General features: G+C 42.6%; 1 protein-coding gene across 3 annotated transcripts in view; it reads left to right on the top strand.

Annotated features, from left to right (window-relative positions):
• The window catches only part of CNTN4 (contactin 4), a 616,632-nt gene extending 590,176 nt beyond the window's left edge, over nt 1-26,456 (top strand). For all 3 annotated transcript variants that reach the window (XM_018038420.1, XM_018038421.1, XM_018038419.1), the window contains exons 15-23: nt 3,075-3,233; nt 5,867-6,016; nt 8,105-8,175; nt 9,201-9,435; nt 12,048-12,160; nt 12,717-12,903; nt 13,335-13,447; nt 21,489-21,657; nt 24,614-26,456. In XM_018038420.1, the coding sequence (XP_017893909.1) occupies nt 3,075-3,233; nt 5,867-6,016; nt 8,105-8,175; nt 9,201-9,435; nt 12,048-12,160; nt 12,717-12,903; nt 13,335-13,447; nt 21,489-21,657; nt 24,614-24,714 (1,298 nt within the window). In that variant the 3' untranslated portion in view covers nt 24,715-26,456. The remainder of the gene's footprint in view (nt 1-3,074; nt 3,234-5,866; nt 6,017-8,104; nt 8,176-9,200; nt 9,436-12,047; nt 12,161-12,716; nt 12,904-13,334; nt 13,448-21,488; nt 21,658-24,613) is intronic.

Genomic DNA, 27,426 nt, shown 5'->3' with positions numbered 1-27,426 from the left:
AAGAAAACATTTTAAATCTTACAGTACATACCTTGAAAAGTACAGTAGTACAGTACAAAAGTTGGCATGTAGGGGCTGCAACGAGTGAAGAGGCAAGAGGAGTTATTGATTGGAGGAGGGAGAAGAGGCGGGAGATGGTGGAGCTGAAGGATCGTCAGCAATAGGAGGGGAAGTGCATAACGTCACTCACGCCTGACGTTGATGGAACATATATCTGCATCTTTGAAAGTTGGCAACGTGAAGGTTCTTCTGTAGGGAACTTACAATACAATAAGTGATTTGATGATCCGAAACATCCAGCTGAATACAAGTGTTTAGGAATCTGGCCAGCAGAATTTTAAGTGTAAGAAAACAAAAATCCAGGTGATACCAGATTTGGAGGCAGGGTAAATCTGAGTGCACAGAGAACAAGATGTTATTTGAAGCGATAAAAAGTGTGGCTGCATCCTCTGCATGTAGCATGGGCGGGGGTGGGAGGGGTGTGGGAGTCAGCAATTCAAACTGATATCAAGAGAAGTTAAAGAAAGATATCTTTTCCATCGGGTCTACTTTGATTCTCCTTTAAATTGCCTTAAAAACCTTTCTGTAATAGTACAGATAAGGGCCAGATAAGAGAAAAAGCTTCCAACCTCGGTAGAGCTACCCAGAGAATAACTGAGGGGACCGTGTTTATTTCCATTTTAAAATACACCAGAGCTGGTCTGCTGTTCCCTTGGGGGAGAAGGAATTCTGTGGCTGAAAATGTATCGTCTATTTAATTAGGGTAATGTTCAGATCAGCAGTTTAAGCACCAATAAATTAGAATCATAAAAATGTAAATCAGTAAGTTGAATTTCTTAAGTGATATTGTATACTTCATTTCACAGAAAATAACATTAAACACCAAGAGGAATCTGCAAATGCTGTCTAAAAGAAAATCTAGCATAATCAGTGAATAAGGCCAATAAATTAATATGCCATTTTAAACCATAATCTTCGGTTTTATCTCCTCCTGCCTCTGCCCTTGGCAGCTTTTCCGCACTTTGCAGAGGAGAGGCAGATATGCACTTCGTTGACCTGTCAGGGGGTTTTGTATTTGAAACTAAAAGCTTTGAAGTCTTGCATTTGGCTTCCTTCTTTCTCTGTTATCTACTTTATTTAATCTAAAGCACACGGACAGCAGCTAGAAAGGCGAGTCTTCCCTGAGAAAGATGCAGGAATGCCAGGCATAACACCTGCATCGCCTCTGCTATTACCTGTGACACAAACTCATGTGAGCCCCAGCCCATGTTAACACTCTGCTTAGAGGATAAACATTTGCTCATGTTGTCATTTTGAAAGAGAGACCCAACTTCCCCAAAACAAATGGGTGAAAACTTTGTGTAAGGTATGAACGTATCTACCCTTGGGTGGGGCGGATAGCAGGAACATAACAAGCAGCAAACCCCACTGTGAAAGTACATCTTATCTCCAGCAGCCAAGTTCAGGCCACCTCCTTCCTGTGCTCCTTCTGGTTGCCAGCAGTGGGCTCAGCTCTTCCCCGTCCATTGAATTCACTGAGGGATTTGGAGAGGAATGCTTTTCTCCTTTGTGGTACTTTGATTCTAAAGGCCATGGAAGGAACATCTGTTTTCAAAAAGGATGGGAACACTGGGATAAGAAAGCTGTGAGGAAAAAAAAAAAATTATATTATTATCTTCTGGACTTGCTGTGGTTAATAAGAGTCCTGAAGACCAGAGGTTATGCCAGCTCTATCTAGGTGGCATTAGACTGACTTGCCGAAATGTCACTGTGGAAAATTAATCAGTGCCAGCGTGCAGACTTGCAGACCTTTCATTCAGGAGTAGGAGGGAGAAGATAAATTTAGTCTCACCTGTGGGTCTATAAAAAAGGCTTTTTAAAAAAGGAAAGAGAAATTTAGGGCATCACTGAAAGGATGCAGAAGTGAATCCCAGAACAAAGTGTTACTTGCAGAAACTGCCATTAACTTTTCAGCACTCTGTGAAAGGTCGCTTTCTTTCCTGCCCCTGTGTTGTGGCCCCGGAGTATTTGGGCAGAACATCTGATCGCTTTCCTGGGCCTCGGCACATCCCTCTGCCCTCTAGGAAGATCTTCTTACTCCTATCTAACACACAGGAACTTTGCCGCTCTGTCTCCCTCCCTGGCATTCAACTTCTCTGCCTAGGTGGTCACTCATTAGAAATGCCTTTAACTGCCTGCTAAGAGCTTTTCATATTGGAATCTAGGACAGCTTTGGGTCTTTGCTCCCACTCTGTGTTAATTTTGTGTTTGCCTGCCAACCACTTTCCAGCTCTCTGTTTCTTTATGTTTTTCAAGCCTTCATTTAAAACTGATTTCCTCTCATTTCGGTGGTCTAAGCACAGTGCTCTGTGCACTTCCAGAGCAGAAGTAGAAAAATACAGGTGTGACTTACAGAAACTGCAGGTGTGGATCCTCAGGCTCCAACCTGATTTTGAAATTTCTCTGAAGAAGCCACAGACTTCAGTTTCTTGAACATGAGCCACTTTTCACAGCAGTTTCCTCGCACATGACTGTGTTTTGGCATTTGGTGTGGACATACCAATGCAGCTGGACTATGCAGAACTCTGTGACCTCAAAGTTCTAAAGTCATTTGTGCTCACACCGTCAGGGGTAGAAATGACCACTTCCAGAAGACTCAAATCTTCATTTATCACCACTGTAGCCCCAGATAACAGCGTCCAATTCATAGTAGGAACCTGTAAATATATGATGGGTGGATTAATGAACTTGGTCCCTGGTAGTACCCCAATATTCTCCTTTGGCATCTGGAAAATAAATATTCTATTGTAATTGTTGAGTACATATTAGTTTTTCCTATTTTGTAGTGAACCCCTGGAGGGAGGAGGCCACACCATGTTTCACTCATCTATGTAGTTTCAGAACCTAGAAGGAAGACAGGCGCCTCGCGGGTATTCAAAACAGATTGTCAAGTGTTAAACTTGGGGGGTGGATGAATCAACAGCTGAATAGAGCGTTGACCATTCAGCCAAGTGGTCACTTCCTTGGACATCTGAACACACTGCTCCACTTCTGAGGGTCTTGCTCTTTCTCAGGTCCTCCAGGCCCCCCAGAGGCCGTGACTATAGATGAAATCACAGACACCACGGCTCAGCTCTCCTGGAGGCCCGGGCCTGACAACCACAGCCCCGTCACCATGTACGTCATTCAAGCCAGGACTCCATTCTCCGTGGGCTGGCAAGCGGTCAACACAGGTGCTGTATTGAACCTCTGATTCTGGTGTCTCACTGGGGCTTCAGGAACTCAGCAGAATGGACACAGCTGTGTAGCAGAAGCTGAGGGGCCTCCTGTTTCTCATTCAGACACATCGCTACAGATGAGACTTTCGGGCAGCGTTTCCTAGACCTCAGCCCACTATACTATCATTTATTCAATATTTTTCTTTCTATTGATTCACATTTGCTTGTTCTTTAATTTGTTCTAAGCCACAGTGTCTAAAATGATCTTAGGTCTTGGCGGTGGTGGTGGTTTAGTTGGTAAGTCATGTCCGACTTTTACAACCTCATGGACTGTAGCCTGCCAAGCTCCTCTGTCCATGGGATTCTCCAGGTGAGAATACTGGAGTGGGTTGCTGCTGCTGCTGCTAAGTCGCTTCAGTCATGTCTGACTCTGTGCGACCCCATAGATGGCAGCCCATTTCCTTCTCCAGAGGATCTTCCTGACCCAGGAATTGAACCCTGGTCTCCTGAATTACAAGCAGATTCTTTACCAACTGAGCTATGAGGGAAGCCAACAAGGTCTTGTGTTGGTTTTATTTTTTGAACGTATTTTAAAATACATTTGTTATAAAAATGAAATGCATCATCTATCTGTGCATTACCTGAAATCGTCTGTGTGCCTCTAGTGGTGCACTTTGAAAAGCAGTGGATTGTGTTACTCCATAGTCACAGTCTTTGTAAGGTTTGTACCCAGCCTTCAAGAAACCTGTATCTAAGGACTGCATGGAGACTCTTGAGTTGCTGTCATTTTTTTAGATGGATACATTTGAGTATGAAGAGACATGAGGTTTTGTTAAAGCATACGTGAGTAGGCCTACCATTTCTGCTCCTGTCTACACCTCCCAATAGACTCATTTTGTTATTTTATTTAGGTTTTGTTTGAGGAAAAAAACAAACAAACAAGTAGTTATTGTAAGCATGTTGCACAATCCATGGTTGCGACCATGGTTGTGGTTTTTCCATTTGAGCATATCTGACCTCAGAAATGGGTCTCTGTGTTTCCAGCTGAATCACTGACTTTCTCCTGGGTCACGGGAGTGTTTTAGGAAGAAAGGAAAGGGAAATCTGGAAATTAAGGATATATGACTTCTAATCCTGAATCTGCTAAGCAGCAGATTTCTGTACATCTTTATTTTCCTCTTCTTTTAAATGGGCAGATTAAGAACTATTATGACCCTATACAGAAGTGATTGTGAAACTTAAAAAAAAAGTAAATCACTGCATAAATATGATGAAGGAAAGGAGGGGGATGAAGATATTGATATTCACAACAATGATAAGGACAGTATACAAAAGAAAATAGCTACAGCTAGAATCGGTTGAGCCCTTATCTAAGTGCTTCTCTCGGGTGTTCTCAACTGCACTGTGAATAGATGTTATTAGTTTTATTTCACAGTGAGAAAACCAAGGCATGGAAAGGTTAAGCAACTTTCCTAAAGTTCTTTGGCTGCTAAGAGTGGATTCAGGGTTAGAATCCAGGTTGTCTGACTCCAGAGCCCACACTTTTCACCTTTGGAGGGAAGGATTGTATACGTGTGGTCCCAAGGAGGCTGGAAGTCACTGTAGTCTGGTCACTGGGGCCTCAGCTTTGTCACAGGGACATCCCCTGGGCCCACTGGGAAATCGTTATGGTAATCAGTTCAAAACCCAAAAGGTTGCACAGAAAGTGTAGAAGCCAAGTCCAGGGCTCTGTGGCTTGTGGCTTCAGGCAGTGAGCCCCGTCCTCTGTGAAGGCCTTCCGCAAATCCTGCTGAATGAACACCGTCAAGTGCTGCCTCTCTGACCCCGCTTTTCGTGTTCTTCATGGACCCTCCGTTCTACACGTGCAGCTTCTTTCTTTCGGTATGCTAATACGATTCACTGACAGTAGTTGTATTGATCTATAATGTTATTGCTCCATTGTTATTATAATGGAGCTTGGGCCATGTGGTCAAAGATGCAAATCCACTAGGACCTTGGATGAGTCATTTGACCTTTATGTGATACCTTTTCCTCATCTATAAAAATGAAGACAGTAATTTTACCTTATTTACAGCTACCTAGGGTGATGGACAGGGAGGCCTGGCCTGCTGCGATTCATGGGGTCGCAAAGAGTCGGACACGACTGAGCGACTGAACTGAACTGAACTGAGGGTGGTTGTAAGAATTAAACAATGTGCCAGTCCTATTCAGTAAATACCGCGAAACATGTGAGGTGAGCGAGAACAAGAGTGATTACAATCAGGTAGCCTTGGGCCTTGGAGACTGTCTTTTGTGGTGTCATCTGCTGGTGTGAGATCTGAGTTGATTGGTCTGGCGCGGAGTGGTCTGGGATGACCCTCGTGCAAAGGCTGTTCGTGCTGCTGCCCTCAGACCTGCGGTGGTGCCCTGGATGCAGTGACGGTGATGCTGGTGATGCACTAAGTTCCAATCTTCCTAACGCAGAATTCTATGAAACATCCTCACCTTTTTTTAACCTTGTAGTAACTAAAGTTTATGGCATATAATTTTGAATTCCTTTTAATCAATATTTTATTACATATAATTTTGAATCACAATCAACAATACTTTTTCTTAAATTGGGACAAGTAGTAAAATCAACTATTTCACTTTCTTTCGATGTCTTTCAGTCCCAGAACTCATCGATGGGAAGACATTCACAGCCACTGTGGTGGGTCTGAACCCCTGGGTGGAGTATGAATTCCGCACAGTTGCAGCCAACGTGATTGGGATTGGGGAGCCCAGCCGGCCCTCTGAGAAGCGGAGGACAGAAGAGGCCCGTGAGTAGCACCCCGAATACAGCAACTCCTGCTCCTTAGGGAGAAGCTTTTAATCATCCTGTTCTTCAGCCCTAATGAGCTTCTATGTTAAACATCCTTCCCTACAATGACTGCAGTCATCAGAAATGAGGCCAGTAGATGCTCAGCTTATTAACCAGCAAGGAGTATCTTTTCTATTGTTGTTTTTATTTATTTATTTTTGTAGAAGTATATTTGATGTACAATATTATACAAGTTAGAGGTGTACAGTTTGGTGAGTCACAGATTTTAAAGGTTATACTCCATTTATACTTATTATAAACTACTGGCTATATTCCCTATGTTTTATGATGTATCCTTGTACCTTATTTTGTACCTAATGATTTGTACCCCATACTTCCCTACCCTTACAACATCCCTCCCCGACTCCTGTCCCCACTGGTAACCACTGGTTTGTTCTTTCTCTCTTTCTGTGAGTCCTAGCACTCAGTTTCAATCCAGAGTTATAGTCTCACTCTTCACTGGGTTCCCTGGTCCGGGGAGAGACACTTGTCTTAGTTCCCTCAAATACCATGTCTTTCTTCATTGGTTCCTTTGTCACCAAGACTTTCCTACCAGGATTATTATTTTTTTTAAAGGCACAACCACAGTTCAAATACTGTCAACTCACAGGAATCTCAAGTGACAAAGATTAAGTTCTTCAGAAATGTCCAGTCAGATATCTTAGGGCATAAACCCTTCCCAAAAGCTAAGGTTGGGAAATGAAAGTGTTAGTCACTCGGTCGTGCCCGACTCTTTGCAACCCTGTAGACTGCAGCCCGCCAGGTTCCTCTGGCCATGAGATTTTCCAGGCAAGGATACTGGAGTGGGTTGCCATTTCCTTCCTGCTAATTCATGCAAGCCCAATCAACAGTTTAGTAGGAACTTCTGTATACACAGCTTGGGTGAACACAGGGAGAGAAGAGTATAAATTCATCAGCGTTCCTTGTCTTTGTCTCACATGGTGTGGAAGGCCTAGGTGTGGGTCTCTGTGAAGGTCCCAGCTGTGATGAGACCAGTGTTTGTCGCTGTTGTTCAGTCACTCGGTCATGTCTGACTCTTTGTGACCCCGTGAACTGCCACACACCAGTCTTCCCTGCCCTTCACCATCTCCCAGAGGTTGCTCAAAGTAATGTCCCTTGAGTCAGTGATGCTATCTAACCATCTCATCCTCAGTGTTTGTTGAAGAAAGAGCAGAGCCCCAGAGCAAATGGGGCCTCTGACCCTATTCTTAGACACAAATCCATCTAGATCTGTGTCATTGTCTTTATCCAAGGGGACATACCCAGGCACCACACCTCTACCCCAGCCAGACATTTTCAGATTCTGTCGGGAGTTGCTCACTTCCATGATAAGCCAATAATCCCCATGCTTCCTCCCCCACTGTGAAATCATATTTTAATTAATTCCTCTCAGCAGGCCCGAGGAGAAAGCTAGCCAAATTTCCCCTCTTTTACAGAGAAAACTGGGGATCAAAGAGCTTAAGCACAGTGAGCCAGAGGTCAGCCTCTGTCCACCACTTCCTTCAACACCCAGCTCACAACTCACGTTGCCCCGAGAAGCCATTAGCCCAGCCCTGCTCTGAGCAGCCGCGCTGCCGAAGGCCACCGCGCCTCCGTCCTGTCTGTGCTGCTTGGTGCTGGCTGTCGACATCGCTCTGTAACCATCCTGCATGTGCTCCTGCCCCCCGACTAGACTGTAAACTTGGCCTGGGCAGAGTGTGTATTGCCTCTCCTTCGTGCATTGCCGCGTGGTTACTAAACGCCTACCCAAGCATTAGAACCAGAACCTCAGTCCCTTTTCTCATCCCTCTGATCCTCGGCCTCTAAGGGTGGAGCTGAACCATTGTTCAGTCTTGTCAGATAATAGATGTGCCTTGTTGAATGGGAAATAAGTCATTACGCAATAGCAGTTTCCTTGGTATATTTAATTTCTGTGAACTGACGCTTTAGACCCCTTGATCATGCCATTTCTGACCTCAGAAAACAAACCATGGGTCACCTCAGCCCCGCCACCGTCTTGGCCCTCCTGGTCTTTGTCACCTGACATGACTTGCTTTTGTCTCAACAGTCCCCGAAGTCACCCCAGCTAACGTCAGTGGTGGTGGAGGCAGCAAATCTGAACTGGTTATAACCTGGGAGGTAAATGAATCATGAAACAACAGCAACACACATTAGTCCAGGCTATCTTTTCATTTTATTCTGTGTTAAACATATCTAGGAAGTTTCCTCCTCTGTTTTTAACAACTAAAATCCATTTGAGTGCAGACACTCCCTTTCACAATGTTAATGGTCAGCAGGAAGAGATGATGTTTGCCCGTCGATTCTGGAGTTAAGTTTTAATTCAGTTCATCACAGAAAAAAAAACAATCATGAAAGGGAAGACAACACAAGAAAAAAAATGTATGTAATATTATACATTAAAGAAGTCTGGCTTAGAGAAAAACAGTTTTCTTCTTTTTTTCCTGAATTATTTCAACGCCAGTTGTGCACATTAGACTCCATGTACTAACACAATTTCCTAGGGTTGACTTTGCTGCTGGAGCCCTCTTGTGTAAGGTTATTTTTTTAAAAAAACAGAGGTTTATTAGTCACTCATTTATTGAAAATTGATTTTGAGAGAGGAAGTCAGAGTCTCAGCAAGAGTTCTAAATGTTTCTGAAGGATTCTAGACAACAAGCCCAGAAGTTCAAATCTGTCATTTAACCAAAGCCCCAGCAGTGAGATAAATCACTCACCCTTTCCCGGTCAGCACTTCTGACCTGAGAGGGAAGATTTGGGCTGAGCAAGATGATCCTCACTTCTTTGGTGAGAGCTGCTTTATTGAGTATCTGTGTGACGCTGGAGGAAGAATCATGTTGGATGGTACATGTTGGAAATGTTGATTTTTAGGTAACTGTCCAGTGTCTCCCACCATCATTTCCAACAATTTCAGAGTTGGTCTCCCACATCAGGAAGTCAGGCTCTCCACTGCAGGTTTACGGTGATGTTTTTAAACTCCTGCTGCAGTCCCCTCCGAATACCGAAGCTAGACTGATGGCAAGTCCCAAACTGAAGACTCTACAAAACCCACGATGAGACAGGATGGAGGCAAGATGGGGTGTGGGTGGTGGTGCATTTGAATCAAGCTACTGCAATCTCTGAAGACCACCTCTCTTCTTTCACAGACGGTCCCTGAGGAGTTACAGAATGGCAGAGGCTTTGGTTATGTGGTGGCCTTCCGACCCTACGGCAAAATGATCTGGATGCTGACGGTGCTGGCCTCCGCTGATGCCTCCAGATATGTGTTCAGGAATGAGAGCGTGCGTCCCTTCTCTCCTTTTGAGGTTAAAGTGGGTGTCTTCAACAATAAAGGAGAGGGCCCCTTCAGTCCCACCACGGTGGTATATTCTGCAGAAGAAGGTATGATGCTTCTTCAATTCTAAGATGTTGATTTCTTTCATTTGTGTATTTATTTATGGCTGCTCTGGGTCTCCGTCGCTACGTGCGGTCTTTCTAGGTTCAGAGAACACGGGCTGCTCTCTAGCTGCGGTGCGCGGACTTCTCATTGCGGGTGTGTGGGCTTCTCCTCTTGCTGAACATGGGCTCTAGAGTGCAAGGGCTTCGGTACGTGCTGCTCCTAGGCTCAGTAATTGTGGCTGGTGGGCTCCAGAGCACAAACTCAGTAGTTGTGGTGCCCCGGCTAAGTTGCCCACCTCCCACTCTACATGTAGGATCTTCCTGGACCAGGGATCGAACCAGTGTCCCCTGTATTGTAAGGTGGATTCCTAACCACTGGACCACAAGGGAAGCCCTAGATGCTGATTTCAGGATGTGCCATCAATTTAGCGTGCTACCCATAAATTGAAGGCATATCCTGACTTGAGAAAAGTGTAGTATGAAAAATACATTTCATTGTCTTCCACCAATCTCTTAGAAAGACAGCAACTCCATTATATATAAAAACAAATGGATATCCATTATTAATTCCATTGCTAAGAACCAAAATCACAAGCACTATAGAAGATCTTCCATTTATATATAATATTACTTTCAACAGAATTATATTTTGTACCTTTAGGTGAACGCCAAAATATAATTTGCATTTCCTCTTACCACTTTTCATGTGTCATAGTATACTCAAAAATTATTATTAAGTAGAGAGAGTCATGAAGCAATGTGATTGTTCTCACTGTCACCCATGGTGTTATCACGCGGAGGAGTTCTCTTTATTTGTACTGCCTCTGTGCCAGCATTGCTCCTAGAATGCCTTGCATAATGGTCTTCATTTCCACTGGCATTCACCTTCATTCTTTCAAAGCTGATGTTCGGAATGAGACCATATTAAAACAGTTGCAAGTTGAGTCATTGATTTGGAGTAAGTGAAGATGCAGTCCATTCTGTACAGAGAAGTCAGCCCCTTAGACTCAGCAGTTTTCCATGATCTCACCCTCACCTCTCTTTTCTGCTTCACTTCCCTGCATGATCCATGCTCCAACCATAGCCAGAGGATTTGCAGTTATCCAAAGAAGCCTGAGCCCCTAGCATATGCTTCAACTTCTCTTAATGTTCTCTGCCTTGCCCACTTTGTGATTTCACAGTTATCTTTCAAAATTCAACTCGAACAACTAAGGCCTGGCGAATCCCAGGGATGGGGGAGCCTGGTGGGCTACCGTCTATGGGGTCGCACAGAGTCGGACACAACTGAAGCGACTTAGCAGCAGCAGCAGCAACTAAGGCCTTCTCTCATTTCCCTAGGCCAGCTGACTGAGTTGCTTCTCTTTGTCCTTGTACCCTAATATTCCTCTGTTATAATTCTCATCTCAATGTATTATACATTTTGAGTTATAGTTTTATATTCTCACTAAGGTGTATTTCCTGAGGGCCAGATATTTATTTTTTCACGTTTGTGTCACCAGTGTCTGAACATGTATGCCACACAGACCCCTAATAAATACTGAGTGAATTAACATGCAGATAAAATAATACATTATTATAAATAGACACAACCTTAGTGGCCTCCACCTCCAGCATGTTCTGGAACATAATGTGGATTTCAGAAGGAGCACACAAGTTACTGTTAATGGTTCTAGGTGAACCTTTAAAAATATCTGATAGTTATATACTGGTTTGAATTGCATCCGAAAATTTATAGCCATCAAATCAAAACCAGAATTTCATGAAGTTACAGCGACAGTATGCCTAAGCTTTTCCTTAAGAAAGACCACTGACAGGAAAACCTTCACATAAAAATGGTACATAGCTCTGGCAGAAATCTGGCAAAAAGAACTGAAATGTGGGGGACAGACTTGGTCTAGACACTCCTTTGCAACTAAGGATGCTAAGGCCCAGAAAGCATAAATGACTTGTCCAAGACATACAACTGGCGGTGCAGAACTGAACTGTCACCCAGCCCTCCTGTAACTTAGTCAAGTCAGTTGATTCTCCTGTTTTCTGTCTCTCTTATTTTCATAATAGCGAGTAGAACTCTCACCTATGACAAATGCTAATTAAGAAGGATGTATATTAAATAAATTGCTGGCTAGGAGAACTTGGCTCTTAAACTTCAGTTTCCTGGTTTATTTCCCTTCCAGTTCAGTTCAGTTCAGTTCAGTCGCTCAGTTGTGTCCAACTCTTTGCGACCCCATGAATTGCAGCACGCCAGGCCTCCCTGTCCATTGCCAACTCCCGGAGTTCACTCAAACTCATGTCCATCAAGTCGGTGATGCCATCCAGCCATCTCATCCTCTGTCGTCCCCTTCTCCTCCTGCCCCCAATCCCTCCCAACATCAGAGTCTTTTCCACTTAACCCTAAATTTAGAAGCCAAAGACTTTGAACAGCTCTCATCAGCACCGTCTCCATCACCACCCCCTCCCAGCCGTTAATCCTGGGTCCTCTGTGAAGTGAATGTTTGGGTCATGATCAGTAAAGATTAGTCTATAATAATGGATTCTTTGCATCTATGATGCCAGTATCCAGAACCCTATTTTAATATAGCTAATAGAGTCATATATTTTTCCACACTCATCTGCAGAACCCACCAAACCACCAGCCAGCATCTTTGCCAGAAGTCTTTCTGCAACAGACATTGAAGTTTTCTGGGCCTCCCCCATGGAGAAGAATAGAGGTCGGATACAAGGGTATGAGGTAAGCAAGAGATGGGTGCCTTGGTTCTGGGTAAGGGTCTCTACCCCTCAGTGAGAACTTTCCACACACACACTGATGGAAAAAAGACCTCGAGTTCCGTGTAGAGACGTTTGTTTTAGAGAACAATGGCTTCTAGAGGGGCCCGGATGAAAGCACTGAGCATTCTGCTGTGAGCTTACTCCTTTCTGCATTAGAGGTCTCTGTCCAAACACATGCAGGTCTGAGCATAGTTAAGATGGTTGGCAAGCTGAGCTGTCATTTCTGATACACCCAGCATCACTTGGCCTCAAAACGAGATGGGGGTCAGGGAGGGAGAAATAGCAACAGTGGTTGTGCCAATTTACCATCTGACTCTGAAGCTCAGAACAAAGAGGGGGCCTTTTTTCTTGACAGTTATGTCTCAGTGCACACAAAGGTCTTGGTTCTGAAGGTTCTGCTTATGACTTGCTATACAGAAAATTAACACTGTCGTAAGAATCTTGTATGAAAAAAAAAATCACATTGGAGATATCCCCAATAGGTATGACATCCAAGGTCTTCCTTTGTGTTTTCTCAGGTTAAATATTGGAGACATGATGACAAAGAAGAAAATGCTCGAAAAATACGAACAATAGGAAATCAGACGTCAACAAAAATCACCAACTTAAAAGGCAGTGCCCTGTATCATTTAGCTGTCAAGGCATATAATTCTGCTGGGACAGGCCCCTCCAGCGCAACAGTCAACGTGACAACCAGAAAGCCACGTAAGAATATTCTTGCTCAGAAATATTTCAGGGATTCATCAAACATATTCCAAGTTCATTGCCCATCCCTACCTCCCAGCGATCATTTGCATACTAATTGGTATCATTATGGAGATTCAGATTTACCTTAGCATTTTAGCTGAACCTTCCCGAATACCATGCAAAATTCATTGCTCTGGAGGACAGAAAGATAAATGTTTTCTCCTCACTGGGAAGGGCTACTTCTTTTAGCTATGAATGTTAGGCGACCAACTGAATCTTTTTCCATTTGCAGCGCTGTATCTCGTCAGATTTTAGTGACCTTGAAGACACATATTAGTGCAATAGCCCGTTAAATTGCCTCCACTCTCGAATTCTAGGAAGGAGATATTCCTCAGAATCCATTGAGACTTAATAATCTGTGACTTCGTATATCTTAATTTTTTTTATAGCGCCAAGTCAACCCCCCGGAAACATCATATGGAATTCATCGGACTCCAAAATTATCCTCAATTGGGATCAAGTGAAGGCCCTGGATAATGAGTCAGAAGTAAAAGGATACAAAGTGGGTAATTTCTTTTATTGCTAAGGCACCTATACTCCTACTGTTAATGGGGGCACACTGTTCTCGTGAATCTGTCCTCCCTTTCCCAGATGATGCTCACAGACTCATTTCTCCATCTCTGCCCCAAAGTGGTCTGGTCTGAGTTTTATAAATGGTCCCTGACAACTGACCAGGATTGAGAGAATCGCCTAAACTTCAGTCTCAGACAGAGTCAATCGGAAGTGGTTAAACACCCTGTGTTTGGGTCTATAAAAAAATCATGAAGATCCATATTTTTAATATCTCCAAAGTCAATTTTGTTTTGTTCTTGTCTTGATCACATGTTTCATCAACAGTAGTAACTTCGTGTTACTTATGGTTAATTATTTTTGTTCATGTCCCTTTTGTTATGGAGATACTGTTGCTGCTGTTTAGTCACCAAGTCATGTCCAGCTCTTTGCGACCCTCTGGACTGTCGCTCCCCAGGCTCCTCTGTCCATGGGATTTCCCAGGCAAGAATACTGGAGGGGGTTGGCATTTCCTTCTCCAGGGGATCTCCCTGACCCAGGGATTGAATCCACATTTCCTGCTTGGCAGGTGGATTTTTACCACTGGGCCACCAGGGAAGCCCATATACATGTGTGTGTATATGGATATGGATGTACACATATGCACAAGAATTTTTTAGGAAATTCATTTACCTGAGCCTATAAATGTTAGCCTGACTTTAATAAACTAGAAAAGGACATTGATTGCAGCTGTGGTGCCACAGTCATTAAAATTAAAAGGCATTTTAAGTATCCTATTTTGTTTCACTTTTAAAGAACATCTGAGGCAACACAAGCCAAACAGAACTAGTTGGCAGGATGCATCAAGCCTGCATGCTGCTATTTGGTGACATTTTCGTAGGGAGCTGTGGCGAGCAGCGCACTGTCAGGCACTGGTTACAGTTTGTAAAGCCAGGGCTGGGAGTTGACACAGTTAGCTTTGAGTGGTGTGATTAGAGGATTCGGAAACCTTCCCTTCTATGGACCGTTCTTTGTCCATGCGGCGCAGTGATTTATATTCTGCAGCAGGGAAATATTCCCTAAGAACTGATCTACAGACCTTCCACTGGATTCCTTTTTAAAAGTAAACTTTCTAGAAGGGTCTGACAGACTAGAGCAAAAACAGCCACGTCCTGATCCTCTAGTCACTATGTGACTTCAGGTAAATCACGTAACCTCTCTGAGACTGCATTTCTCTTCTGCTAAAGGAGAAATCTGCCAGTGTCTTCATTTCCCCCAAGCCTTTACAGCTCTATTCCTTCTCATCGGGACTGCCCCCTTTTACATCTGCGTCCTTAATCGGGTCTGAGATGAGAAGCCTTCCCTGATGGCCAGAGCTCTCACTATTTGTTGGATTTTTAAAAGTACTTTCCATCCTCTTGGGTAATTGTAATTGGCTGATGACTTACTGTGAATCCTCAGACTGTGGGCCTCATGAGCACGTAGCCTGAATGGTCCCCGTAATTTCTCCAGCCAAGGATGCATTCTCTACAGTGGTGTGAGAAGGGAGCCCTCATTTCCTGAACTCCTAAATCAGTAGTCTCTTAGTGTGAAATAATTGGAAAGAGTTCATCTAACTAGTTTTATCCAACTTGAGAGAGGCATGGGGTTTGGGAGGCTGGAAGATGAAAGAGAAAGGACTGAAACGAAGCAAAGAAAGGAGGTAAGAGTGAAGACAGTTCTCACAGTTCTCTGACCCACGCTGACACTGCTGGGACTTTGAACACGGCACGAAAGAGATGCAGATGTGATTGGCCTGAATTAATTTAACCAAACCAAGGGAGAGAAGGAAAAAAATACAGGAGACAGAAAGTCTTCCTCCCGGCTTCCAGTGTCACCTAGTAGAACAGGAGAGAGAAAACACAATAAAAATCCCAGAGCTTTAGCACTCCCTGAGGAGGGGCATGAGTTCCATGAGAGAAGCTTTTACTAGGGTTTAAACTGCATGTTGAAACCGGTGCTGAAATAAAATTGAACAGCAGGGAGCTGCCTAAAGAATTTCAGGGAACCAAGCGAAGTGTTAGCTGGGCAGGAAATCCGGAGATCATCCAGCCAAAGCCCTTCATTTTACAAATGCAAAAACCGAAGGCCATTGAGTAAGGGACTTGGAGTGCCATCAGCTTCCACAGGGCAGGGATGTATACACAAGCTGAAGTCTGCTTCAGTGAACTGGGTCTAAAAGATTATAGGCATTTTTAGAAGAATTGAAAAATGAGTATCATTTAGTTGCTACTTCTTTGTCTTCCCGCCCTCTCTCCGAAACTCGTATGAACTTGTCTTATTAGCACTTTTCCAAGGAGGCCCTTCATATATATATATATATATTTTTTTTTTTTTTTAATTCAACATACACTTTTACAGACATCTAGAAGAGTCCCCGTGCAGCACAGAATCAGGCAGGTGTGTGGGAATCAAGCAGCACAAGGCTGACAAGGAAGTGTTCACCTCCCAGAAAAGAACTGGGGCTTCCCACAGTATTTGGGGAACTTTTTACTCCCGTAGAACTAGAATAAAACATTGGAACAAATTACAGTCAGATACCATGGAACCTTTGCAGAGGTGAGCAGCAGATCAGATGATATAAACTTTTTTTTTTTTTGGTAGAATGACCCAGTATGTATTTATTTCATATATTCATTACAAGAGTTCAACCGCAGACTTAATTTAAAATTAAAAAAGAAACAAAAAAGACATTACAATTTAAGATACAGAGACCTATCCTGAAATCAGGGAAAGGACAATCTCAGGAAATAATAAAAAGACAGCACAAGGAAAACCATGTATTTAGGCCTTCCCCCCGGCCCCGACCCCAAATAAGGTTTTTTCATGTTGATTCTTTGTGCCTTGTAGAGCTAAATTATATCTATGGAATATCTAGTGGCACCTCCAGGGTGGGAATTTCCTGCCTCAGGGAGCATCACTAATAGGTGGGTATGAAGTGTGAAATGCTCCATGTGCTGACAGTGGACGAGTAACAAGCTGGGAAAGGGCCTTTCTGACTTCTTCTTGACTTCCCATTCAATTCAGTTCCTTCCCTTCTCTTTAGAGCTGGGACTGGAGGAACCAGACTCCCACGCATCCTCATTTAGATCCCAAGGGATCTCAGCATACCTGGTTATAGATATTGAAATGTTACACGCACAGTGTCAATGTTCAGGATATATAGTTCTGTAAAAATTAAACATTGGTGTATATGTGTGTGTTTTTTTTGTTTTTCTACCTAAATTGTCTAGATCTGTGGGTTTTCGGCTTGGGTAAATAGTCCACAAAAGAAGTCGACTTTAGGAAGTTTGAGGCCCCAAATACTCTTTCAGCACAAATTGTTGAGCTACTTTATCACACTTAAACTAAAAAGAGAGTGTATCTGGTTTTAGTATCACAAAGTAAACAGAGCCAGGCAGGTTATCTAAATGGATTAAGGTGGCTTAATTCTTTCAATAAAATATCGTCAATAAATGTGCCAAGCACTGGTCTAAGTTTATAATAACCCATGAAGCAGATGCAGTTATTAGCCTCAGTTTTATAGATAAATAACTCATGGCACAGAGTTTAGTAACTTGCCTTCTTCCTATAGCTTGTATTGTTTTCACTAATTTATTGAGACATGATTGACATATAATATTGTGTAAATTTAAGATATACACATGTTGATTTGATACATTTATATATTGTGATATAATCACCACCATAGCATTTGCTAAGGCCTCCATCCCATCACTTAATTACCATTTCTTGTTTGTGGTGAGAACATTGAGATCTGCTCTCTTAGCAACACCCAAGTACATGACACAGTGTTATTAACACAGCTAGTATATTGAAGACCTGAACTCGGAATACAGGCAGCATGAATCCAAAGTCTCGCCTTTTAGCCTCTCAGTTATTTGCCTGCCAGAAGTAAACAAATAGATCAATAAAGCACTACCAAGAGAAATAACTCAGAGTGAGGGGAGTAGACAGTGGATAGATAGGAAAGATGTTATTTAAAATAAAGCCCAGGGAAAGCCTTTATCAAGAGGTGACATTTCAGTTGGTCCATGAAAAAAGGAGAGAGTGAGATAAGCATCTCTGAGAGTGTTCCAAGAATAGTGACCAGGATGTGCAAAGGTCCTGAGGTAGATGCATAGCATCATGACATAACAGGGCGTGTTGGAGACCATGGTACCTATAGACTTTGTGATGGTCCAGAAAAGGTAGTAACTTCTAAGGTCCAACCAGTTGTTTCCAGACAGGAATTTGACCAATGCGGCCATATCTTCCAGTTTTTAGTAGAACCCCAAATTTTATTATGTGTAGTTTCTTGGTTTTTAAATGGTGACGTCTAACTTAAAAAAAAAAAAAAAAAGTAAACCCACCGAGGGCCAAATAGTTAAAATGTGCAAGCCAAATGTGACCTATGGGCCATGAGTTTCTACTCTCTAGCCCCCTTTGTTTTGTGTTCATGGAAACAGAGCCCAGAAAATGAAAGCCATTTGTCCACAGTGGTGGCCAAGCTGGTCTTAGTTAAGAATATCGGCTGTGAACCCACCCTGCCTGAGTTTGAATGCTGTGTCCCCCATTTACTGGCTGTAAGACCTTGGGCACATTGCTGAACATCTCTAGGCCTCAGACTCTTCATCTTTAAAATCAGAATAGGGACTTCCATGATGATCCAGGAGTTAAGACTCCACGCTTCCAATGCAGGGGAGCAGGTTTAATACCTGGTCAGGTAACTAAGATCCTACATGCAGAGTGGCCAAAAAAGAAAATCAGAATACTAATAGTGCCTATCTCAAGGTATATGGTGTTGAAACTCATGATTAGCATTCAATAGTGTTTGATTCTATTTTCATTATTCCCACGAACTTACTCTTCTTTCTCCTTATCTTCCACCGTGGATTATAAGAAATGTAAGCACTGCCTTTAAGTCAATCAGCTGAACTAAGCTTGGGCTAAGGTCAATTAACAGAACTAAAGCTGAAATGAGCTTCATTGTGGCGTAAAGGTTATACAGGCCTTTATTTAGCTTCCACTGCAGCCCCCCAGGGCTTCCCCAGTGGCTCAGTGGTAAAGGATCGGCCTGCAATGCCACAGGAGACACAGGTTTGATCCCTGGGTTGGGAAGATCCCCTGGAGGAAGGCAACCCACTCCAGTATTCTTGCCTGGTGAATCCCCATGGACAAAGGAGCCTGGTGGGCTACCATCCATGGGGTTGCAAAGAGTTGGACATGACTGAAGCAACTTAGCACAGATGCACGCAGCTCAGCCCCCAACATTACACGGCTAGTAAGCAGTGCTGATAAAAGGGCTGTTTTTTCCTGTAAGTGTTTCTTTTGGATTTATATTTGAAACTAGTTGAATCCTCTGTGCTCTGGCAAGGACCAGAGGTAAATCAAAGAAGCAATTTATTCCTCAAAGCCAGATGTGCCCTTGCATCCCATCAGCCAGCCCGTGTTCCTGAGGGGCTGTGATGAGATGCTCTGACAGTCCTGGATGCACCTCAGGATTTATTTGAGCCTGATCATTAGTGAGTGGATGCTGAGTTTGATACAACTGATACTCCTGAGAAGGAAGGGGGACGCTTATGAATCTTTCCACCCTAAGGAAATTGTGTTTTCCACCTTGTATTAGAGAGACATAAATAAAGGTGATGAAATGCCAGGAAACAAATGGGATCTGAACCATTTTAAGGGAATTTGATGCATTTCTCTTGTGTTTGGGTTTTTGTGCAATAGTAGAGTGACCCTATGTCTCTGACCTCAGCAAATCAGAATTCATAGTGGGTCTTAGGGGGCTTTCCAGGTGGCTCAGACGTAAAGAATCCACCTGTCAAGCAGGTGACCCGGGTTTGATCCCTGGGTTGGGAAGATCCCATGGAAAAGGAAATGGCAGCCCACTTCAGTATTCTTGCTTGGTAAAACCCATGGACAGAGAGGCCTGGCGGGCTACAGTCCATAGATTCGCAACAGTTGGACAGGACTTAGCGACTAAACAGTGGCAGCAGTGGGTCTTAGGGGAAAATGAGCTAGTCTTATTGTTCTCTAAGTGTGGCCCCTGGACCAGAGGCAATGGTATTACCTGAGGACTTGTTAGAAATGCAGATTTTTCAAGTCCTAACTAAGACCTATGAAATCAGAAACTCAAGTGGGGCCCAGTGATGGATGCTTTAAGAGGCTCTCTAGTCGACTCTGACACAAGCTTAGGTTTGAGAACCCTGATGTCGTTCATGATTCCCTGAATGAACATCTGAAGATCTTTTTAAAAACATACCATGGTCTGGACCCGTCTTCTCTGGAGCCTGACATGGGAGGTCTGGGGCGTGGCTGGAGGTGGATTCCTCAACCTCCTCGCAGATGCCACTTCAAGCTGGATGATTCTCTGTTGTGGGAACTGCCCTCTGTATTATAGGAGGACCCAGGCACTCACAACACTAGCAACAGCCACTGTGACAACCAAAAATGTCTGCAGACATTTGCCAAACGCCCTCCCAGGGCACAAAGTTGCTCCTCCACTCCCCCCACCCAAGTTGAGAACCAGTGGCCTATAGCAGGGTTCCCCCACCGCATTTTCTAATGCCTGATGATCTGAAGTGGAGCTGATGTGCTAATAATAGAGATAAAGTGCACAGTAAATATAATACACTTGAATCATCCTGAAACTACCCCCACTCCACCCCTAACTTGTGGAAAAACTGTCTTCCATGAAACCAGTCCTGGTGCCAAAAATATTGGAGATCACTGGACTAGAGCATTGGTATTTTTCCAGGTTCCCTAAGTGCTTCTAACATAGAACCAGGACCGGGAACCATTCATGTCACCCAGCCCTATTTTTTTTTTAATATCAAGAGGAATGATGAGTTATAGTGGTTGAAGAGCATGGGCTTAGAAACCCTTATCTTGTCACTCACCAGCTCTGCACTATCTCTGGGCCTCAGTGTCCTCATCTGTGGACACGGATAATAGTGCCTATCTTGTCAGATGCTGTCACCATTAAGCATAGCTGTGCCAGTAGCGTGTCTGGCTCAGAGTAAACGGAAAACATTTGTGGGACAGTTCTCATCACAACTGTTATATCCAGAAAGGCAGGTACACCTCTCTGGGCCTTTATCTTCAGTTGCTAATAGGGATTGTTGATGACCAAGGTAGGCAATGCCAGGTGGTGAGTGTATTTTCCAGGGCGCTAGTTAGCCATCTCATCCTGTAAACTACCAGCCTAGACTCTGGCCCAGCAGAAGCCAAAGAGGTAAACAAAGATGTGTGAGGGACACTGTAGGAGCTACAGACACTTCGAGAGTGACAGTAATTTTCCTATAATATCCTCCCTTTTCTATGTAGCTTTAAAAGGGTTCCCAGTGGGAGGGAAAAAAAGGGGGTTTCTGCCCTTGTCTTTCAGAGACGCTCTTCCTGTACTGAAATGTCCTCTTTCCAAAGGATTAATAATGATAATTCATCATGCCTGATTTTTGCTTCTAACCTTTGCCAAGTTATCTTTGTATCTCTTGTTTCCTTTAAGACTTCATAGATACCAGTCTTACATGCTTTCTTTGAGTCCTTTATTTTATTGAATCCTGTGCAATCTTGAAGACTTCCCAGGAAAGTCGGTATTATTGCCCCCATTTTACAGATGAGGGCACTGAGGCTCAGAGTGGGAAAGTAAGTGGACCAAGGTCACACAGCAGCCAAATCTATTCTGATGCCAAAGACCCTTATATGTAACTGAGCTCTGTGCAGCCACCTTTTCAGGTGTTTTAACTGAGTCTCTCAGAGGTTATGTGAGGTCACACAGCACATTGTTAGGCTCATGCTAGCCCCGCTACCATGCCGCATGAGCCTGTCAACTCCTTCCTCGTGATGAAATAAATGGTGGCTGCAGACATGCCCCTTGCTATAAATGAGCCTTCCAAATGCATGTGGGCAGCCTGACAACTTCAGCATCCCCACATTTCACTGGTGCCCAGAGGTGGAAGCAAATGAAGGCTGCATCCTGGGGGGGCCTTTGTCAGGACAGCAGGTGACACCTGTTCTTCCCATATTGGCAGGTCCTGTACAGATGGAGCAGACAAAGCAGCACGTCTGTCATTGAAACAAACAAAACATCGGTGGAGCTTTCTTTGCCTTTTGATGAAGATTATATAATAGAAATTAAGCCATTCAGTGATGGAGGAGATGGCAGCAGCAGTGAACAGATTCGAATTCCAAAGATATCAAGTAAGAATGCCTCTCTCTCATTTTTTCCCCTCCCTTCTCCCTGTCTGCCTTATTGCCTAAGCCTCCCAGGGAGCCAGAGCTCAGATGAAATTAAACACGAAAATAAAGAAGACGTGATAAAAATGGACAATACCATCCTCCTTCCTTAGACAACTGATATTTGCTGATCACAGACAGTTTCGTGCAAAAGACAGTCTGACTTGTCTTGGCTGATGTAATAAGGATTTCATCACTTGACAATCAATAATCAGATTAAAGCAGCCACAGATCAGTCACCCAGCATCTTCCATATGACCCAGGTGGTTTACAGCTACAGCTACAGTAACCCCCACATTATAGCTTAGAAAGTTAAAAGTGTGACTTAGGAAGAACAAGAAAAAAAGAGTTCTTTAAATTGCTCTAGAAGCCTGTCTCTAGTAACACAATATAATTTAATGTCTTTGGCTGAAAATATTTTGAGCTTGAAACTGTTTATTTTGAACTTGTGTATGTAACATATGTACATAAGCACACATGACTACATATAGTCAAGAATATCTTTGTTTTCAAAGACCGTTGAAGTGTGTGTTCTTTTTTTCAGACAAATACATTCAATCTATTTTTCAAATACTGTGTTTGCAACTATCTCAACAGCAGATAATTTTTTGTTGTATGATTTTATTTGAAAAATGTTTTTAAAAAGGCAAAATAGGAAAATCCATAGAGGCAGATTGGTGACTGAAAGTGACTGGCCGCTGGTGTTCATTGTAGTTTAATGGGTACTGGGTTTCCATTTCAGCTGCTGAAAAAGTTCTGGAACTAGATGTGGTCCTGGCTGCACACCATTGGAGTGAACTTAAGGCTACCGGGTTGTACACTTTAAAAGAGTTAAAGTGGTAACCTTTACATTAAGTGTATCTTTCCACAATAATAAAACAAATAAGATTGCCATTAGGTATCTAAGTGTCGATTTTCACTGGCTTTTGGATTTACTAGTCAAGAGGTAAGGGGTTCAGTGAAGGCTGGAGATAGGAACTTTCAGGGCATTGGTGGAGATATATTTTAAATCACAGACAATCCTTGCTACAGAGTCCTGAGCATCAGTCCCTTTGTTCAGTGTCCATTTTATCATTTGTTGGATGAGGAATGGGTCTAGTATCCTTGCTGTATCAAGTTACAGTAAAGTATCTGCTCACCCAGTTTTAACTGCATCGATCTAACTTGGATGTCTCAAATCAGGAAAGAAAATGTTCACTGGTTACTTCACCCTTCTTCTGGATAAGCAGTTGTTACTGTTGGTGAATAGAACAGGACTTCTGGTGGGAAATGCAGGCTGCACCAGGAACACACTCCAGATTCAGGAGTAATTTGTCATCTTCCAGATGAGGTTTATATTTACTACACCTCTTTTGCATGCAAACAGTAACACATTTTTTTCTTTTCAAATACTGGGGAGAATTGGTTTCTACATCTCAGTAGAGGCTCTAACTTCTGTTGAAAGGAACCAGATTTATGGTGAGATGTGGAAGTAATCTCCAGGCCACAAAAAAACACAAGATTGGAATTTGTTTTGGGGTTAATTTATCTCACTTTCTTAAAATCTGACTTGCTTATCATTTCAAGAACTGTTTTTTTAAGATTGATAATTCTTGATTTAATTCATTACAGAAACATATTTGAAGCAATTTTATTGTTGTAATGATTAGATGATAAGGCTGTAGCCATGAAAAAACATGGTCTCTTTCTCAAGAGATTTTCCATTTTGATGGTTAGAGATCTTACAATCTTGATAAAACTCAAATGACAGTTGATAACTTCTTACTGTGAAAACAATATAAAAGACATATAAGAAAAGTTTTAAAAAGATTGAGTTTATTTTGTTGGGAAAAAAATAGGTATATTTAGATAAATATGTGTTGGAATCCCAATTCAGGTCTTTACTAAGTGGGTAAAGACTTATCTTATCTTAGACTTACCTTCCTTCTCTGGGCCCCAGCTTCCTTATCTGTTAAATTGTGTAATAACCATACCAGAGGTTCTCAGGGGTTTTGTAGGAATTGTCATATGGCTCTGTATCCAGCAGATATTCGAAAGAGAACATCAATGTTTATTTTGCGGCATCATTGATATCCTAGTATTTATCTGTAGTGTTTGCAGTTATTTTGAAGTTTCTTCTCATGTTAGATGTGGACACCCTTCCCTTAACAAATGCTTAAATAGAGGTCCAGAGATGGCCACCACCTGCTCCCAAGTTCATAGCTAGGACGTCATAGAACAGAGACTAAAACAGTCAATAAGAGTTGGTCTTGATACAAGTGGACTTACTTACAAAACAGAAAGAGACCCACAGACTTAGAGAGCACATTCATGGTTGCCTGTATACACTGCTGTATTTAAAATGGATAACCAGCAAGGCCCACTGTGTAGCGCAGGGATCAGTGTCATGCGGCAGCCTGGATGGGAGCGGAGTTTGGGGGAGGATGGACACATCTGTATGTATGGCTGAGTCCCTTCATTGTTCACCTGAAACTATCACAGTGTTGTTAATTGCCTTGTGCTTAGTTGCTTCAGTTGTGTCCGACTCTGTAAGTCCATAGACGGTAGCCCGCCAGGCTCCTCTATCCGTGGGATTCTCCAGGCAAGAAGACTGGAGTGGGTTCCACGCCCTCCTCCAGGGGATCTTCCCAACCCAGGGATCGAACCCCTGTCTCTTACATCTCCTACATTGGCAGGCCACTTCTTTGCCACTAGTGCCACCTGGGAAGCCCATAACTGGCTATACCCCAATATTAAAGAAAAAGTTTAAAACTGGCTATACTCCAAAAAGAAAAAGGTTAAAAATTTTAAAAAGAGAGAGAGAGAGAGATGGTCATTTCCAATAGACTCGAGACAGTTCTTCCGTTTCCAAGAGCCCTGTGTCCTGCCTCCGTTTGTTGCCAGGGTGAGTGGATGCTGAGTGACTGTCTTCTCTCTGCAGATGCCTATGCAAGAGGAGCCGGGCCGTCCACTTCAAATGCATGCACGCTGTCGGCCATCAGTACCATCATGATCTCCCTCACAGCAAGGTCCAGTTTATGACGACAGTTCTCCGAAGGACTTTCTCTTTATAATATAAGCAACATTTAGCTAGTTGTTTTGAAGACACCCAGTACTAAGTAATATTGTTGTTCAAGTACATCTTATTACTGGAAAAAAAAATGTTTTTTGCTTCTTTAGGAATGGCATTCTACAGTACTTCCTCAAAGCAAATCTAGCTTTGTCTGAAGTTTCTTTGGAAACTCTGCAATGCACTGAAGACATCTGTAATATGATGTTACCAAAGCAGTTTACATATGTCCTTATATGCATATTTTTTATTATATATTTAGTGTTTTATAGGATTTTTTAAAGTTAACATGAAATGTAGATATTAATTTTTTTCCTCTGCTGTAAAATGCTATGGGCAACACAATCGTATGATTATTGTTTGAAAATATTTCCTTTAAAGACAGAGTTGGAAACTCACCTTGGTCAATACATTGCAGATTCCTTGTATGGTTCTACAAGAGTCTAGAGGCGGCACAGCTGAAGGATTAGTCTGTAACTCAAGGCTGCTGTGTAGGAATGACTCACGGGATGTCTGATGCACTGAATCAAGTCGTTTAGCCATTGTACAATATGTTTTCCAGCCCTGTTGTGAATTTTGTTGTTCCGCACAACTTGAGATGATTTCAGGAATGGCCGCAATCTCAAAACCTAAACTAACTGCCCGAGAGGTACCTTGAGCAGTGCTCCCACCCCTGAATTTAGCATCGTACGGTAAGACTTTCTTTTCCCTCGACTAAGTTAGCCTTGTCTTTGTCGTAGCATTGTCTTAGCCATGACACTGGAAGTTACATATCCTGTAGTAACATAGACCGAAAGTTACTATAGTCAGCCCCGGCTTTCAAAGGATAGAGAGTGATTTTACTATCTTTAAATGTATCTGTTTTGAATGTACGTTTAACAAAGAAAAGAGTAATTCTCTGTCGATGGATTCATAACTTCTTTACAAAATCTCTTATAGATAATATGTGTATCTCTGTAATGATAGAGCCCTTCTTTTAAATCAGAATTATGTAAGGAGTCTGGCAGATTTCTCCTATTTCAGCAAATAGTTGCCACAAAGAATTTTTTTCATGACTCTATAAGAGATCTTTGGTGCAACTGTATGGCATCTCAATGATTCTCCTGTTTTGCAGTAGGTAGCCTTGTTGCTTTATAAGCTTTATCTTCTACATCTTAAAATCACACATTGGAAAATGACAATATCAACAAAACCGTATTCTTATGAAGAGAACTATTTGTTATAACGGGGGAGGTTTTGTAAGTCGACACTAGTGGAACAGTGCAAATAAAATGCAATGAAATTTTCTATAAAAATTTTCACTTGTAAACACACTGCACCTTTTCTTCTTTCTCAGAGAGCTCAGATTTGCCTGTAATTTGTCGATTTTGCTTACAAAGAGTATAAGTTAACTTTTCAACCTTCTAGCTATATTTATCCAATAAAGTCATAATCAGGATTCCACTTGTGTAAAAACTAGGGTGGTAACTGGGAAAAAATATATTGTCAGTATTTCAAGCTGTGTTCCTTAGTTTGATATGGTTACTTCTATGTTGAAATAAGACAAAATTTAAAATCACACACACAAAAAAATCAACAAAATAATAAAATGAATGAAAAAAAATAACACCCCAGCTAGTTCCCAACCCCAGTGTTAATGATATTTACCAGTGATCTAGCATATGTAATCTTTTTTTAAAGGTATTGTTAATAAATATTCTGTCATTTGTAAAGATACTTGTCTTTTGGGAGCATTTTTCCTGCCTGCCTGTCAGGGAATCTGTTCACTCACCCTTGTGCTAGTTATAATTTAAGATCCTAGAGGGACTCAAAAGTCTCTGGCCTCGATCCCTACCTAGAAGACCCAGAGAAAACACCATTGCAGGTCCTCTTTGGAAGTAGAGAGGGTCAAAAATCCACAAATAAATCTCCTGAAGATCAAATGTGAGTAGATCCTCTGGATTAACTCAGTCTTTTCTACACTTAATCTAAGGATATCTGTTGTTTTAAGGTTTCTCCCAACCCCATTGCTACAAGGATAAAATCTAAACCTGAGGCCCTTGTTAATCTAATAACAACTTAAGTCCATACCCAGCCACACAGAGCCCTCACTGGCCCCCGAACACCACTTGCTTTTGGTCTCACCTCTGTGCCTTTTGGGCATCTGGCTGCCCCTTCTTGAAATCTTTAATCCCTGATCTTGACTGTTCTAGGGTAGCTCCAGCCCCGGGTTGTCTGTGAAGCCTTCCAACCCTTGCTGACCTCCTTCCTCTGAATGAGCTGCAAGCCCTGTCAATACCCCTCACTTAGTAATTTAATCAGGTACTACTTTTGGAAGTCTCTTGTACTGTTATCTTGCATTTTAACTCAACTCCTGTATTGTTACTTAATTTTCCTTGTATGTATGCCTTGTCTTCCCAACTAGATTGTAAGCTCCTTGAGGGCAGGGACTTCGGTCTTATCTTCCATGTACTCTCCATAGTGCCTAGCACAGTGCCTTGCAATAAATAATCATTGATTAATTGATTGAAGGGGTCTTTGAAGTAGCATTTTGCATCAGTTGCCCGCCTGTGTGCCCCAGCAAACCAATCAGAGGAGACTGTCACTGTTTGGCGGAAAGTGTCAGAAGGCCTGGCTTCTGATTTGAAACCTTGGAAAAAGTCCTTGAATCTCTCAGCTTAATGATCTGATAAATAAGGCCCTGG

Source organism: Capra hircus, chromosome 22 (assembly GCF_001704415.2).
Source record: "Capra hircus breed San Clemente chromosome 22, ASM170441v1, whole genome shotgun sequence".
Taxonomy (NCBI): Eukaryota; Metazoa; Chordata; class Mammalia; order Artiodactyla; family Bovidae; genus Capra; species Capra hircus.
Note: the sequence above shows the minus strand (reverse complement) of the source record. Positions and strands in the feature narration are given on the sequence as shown.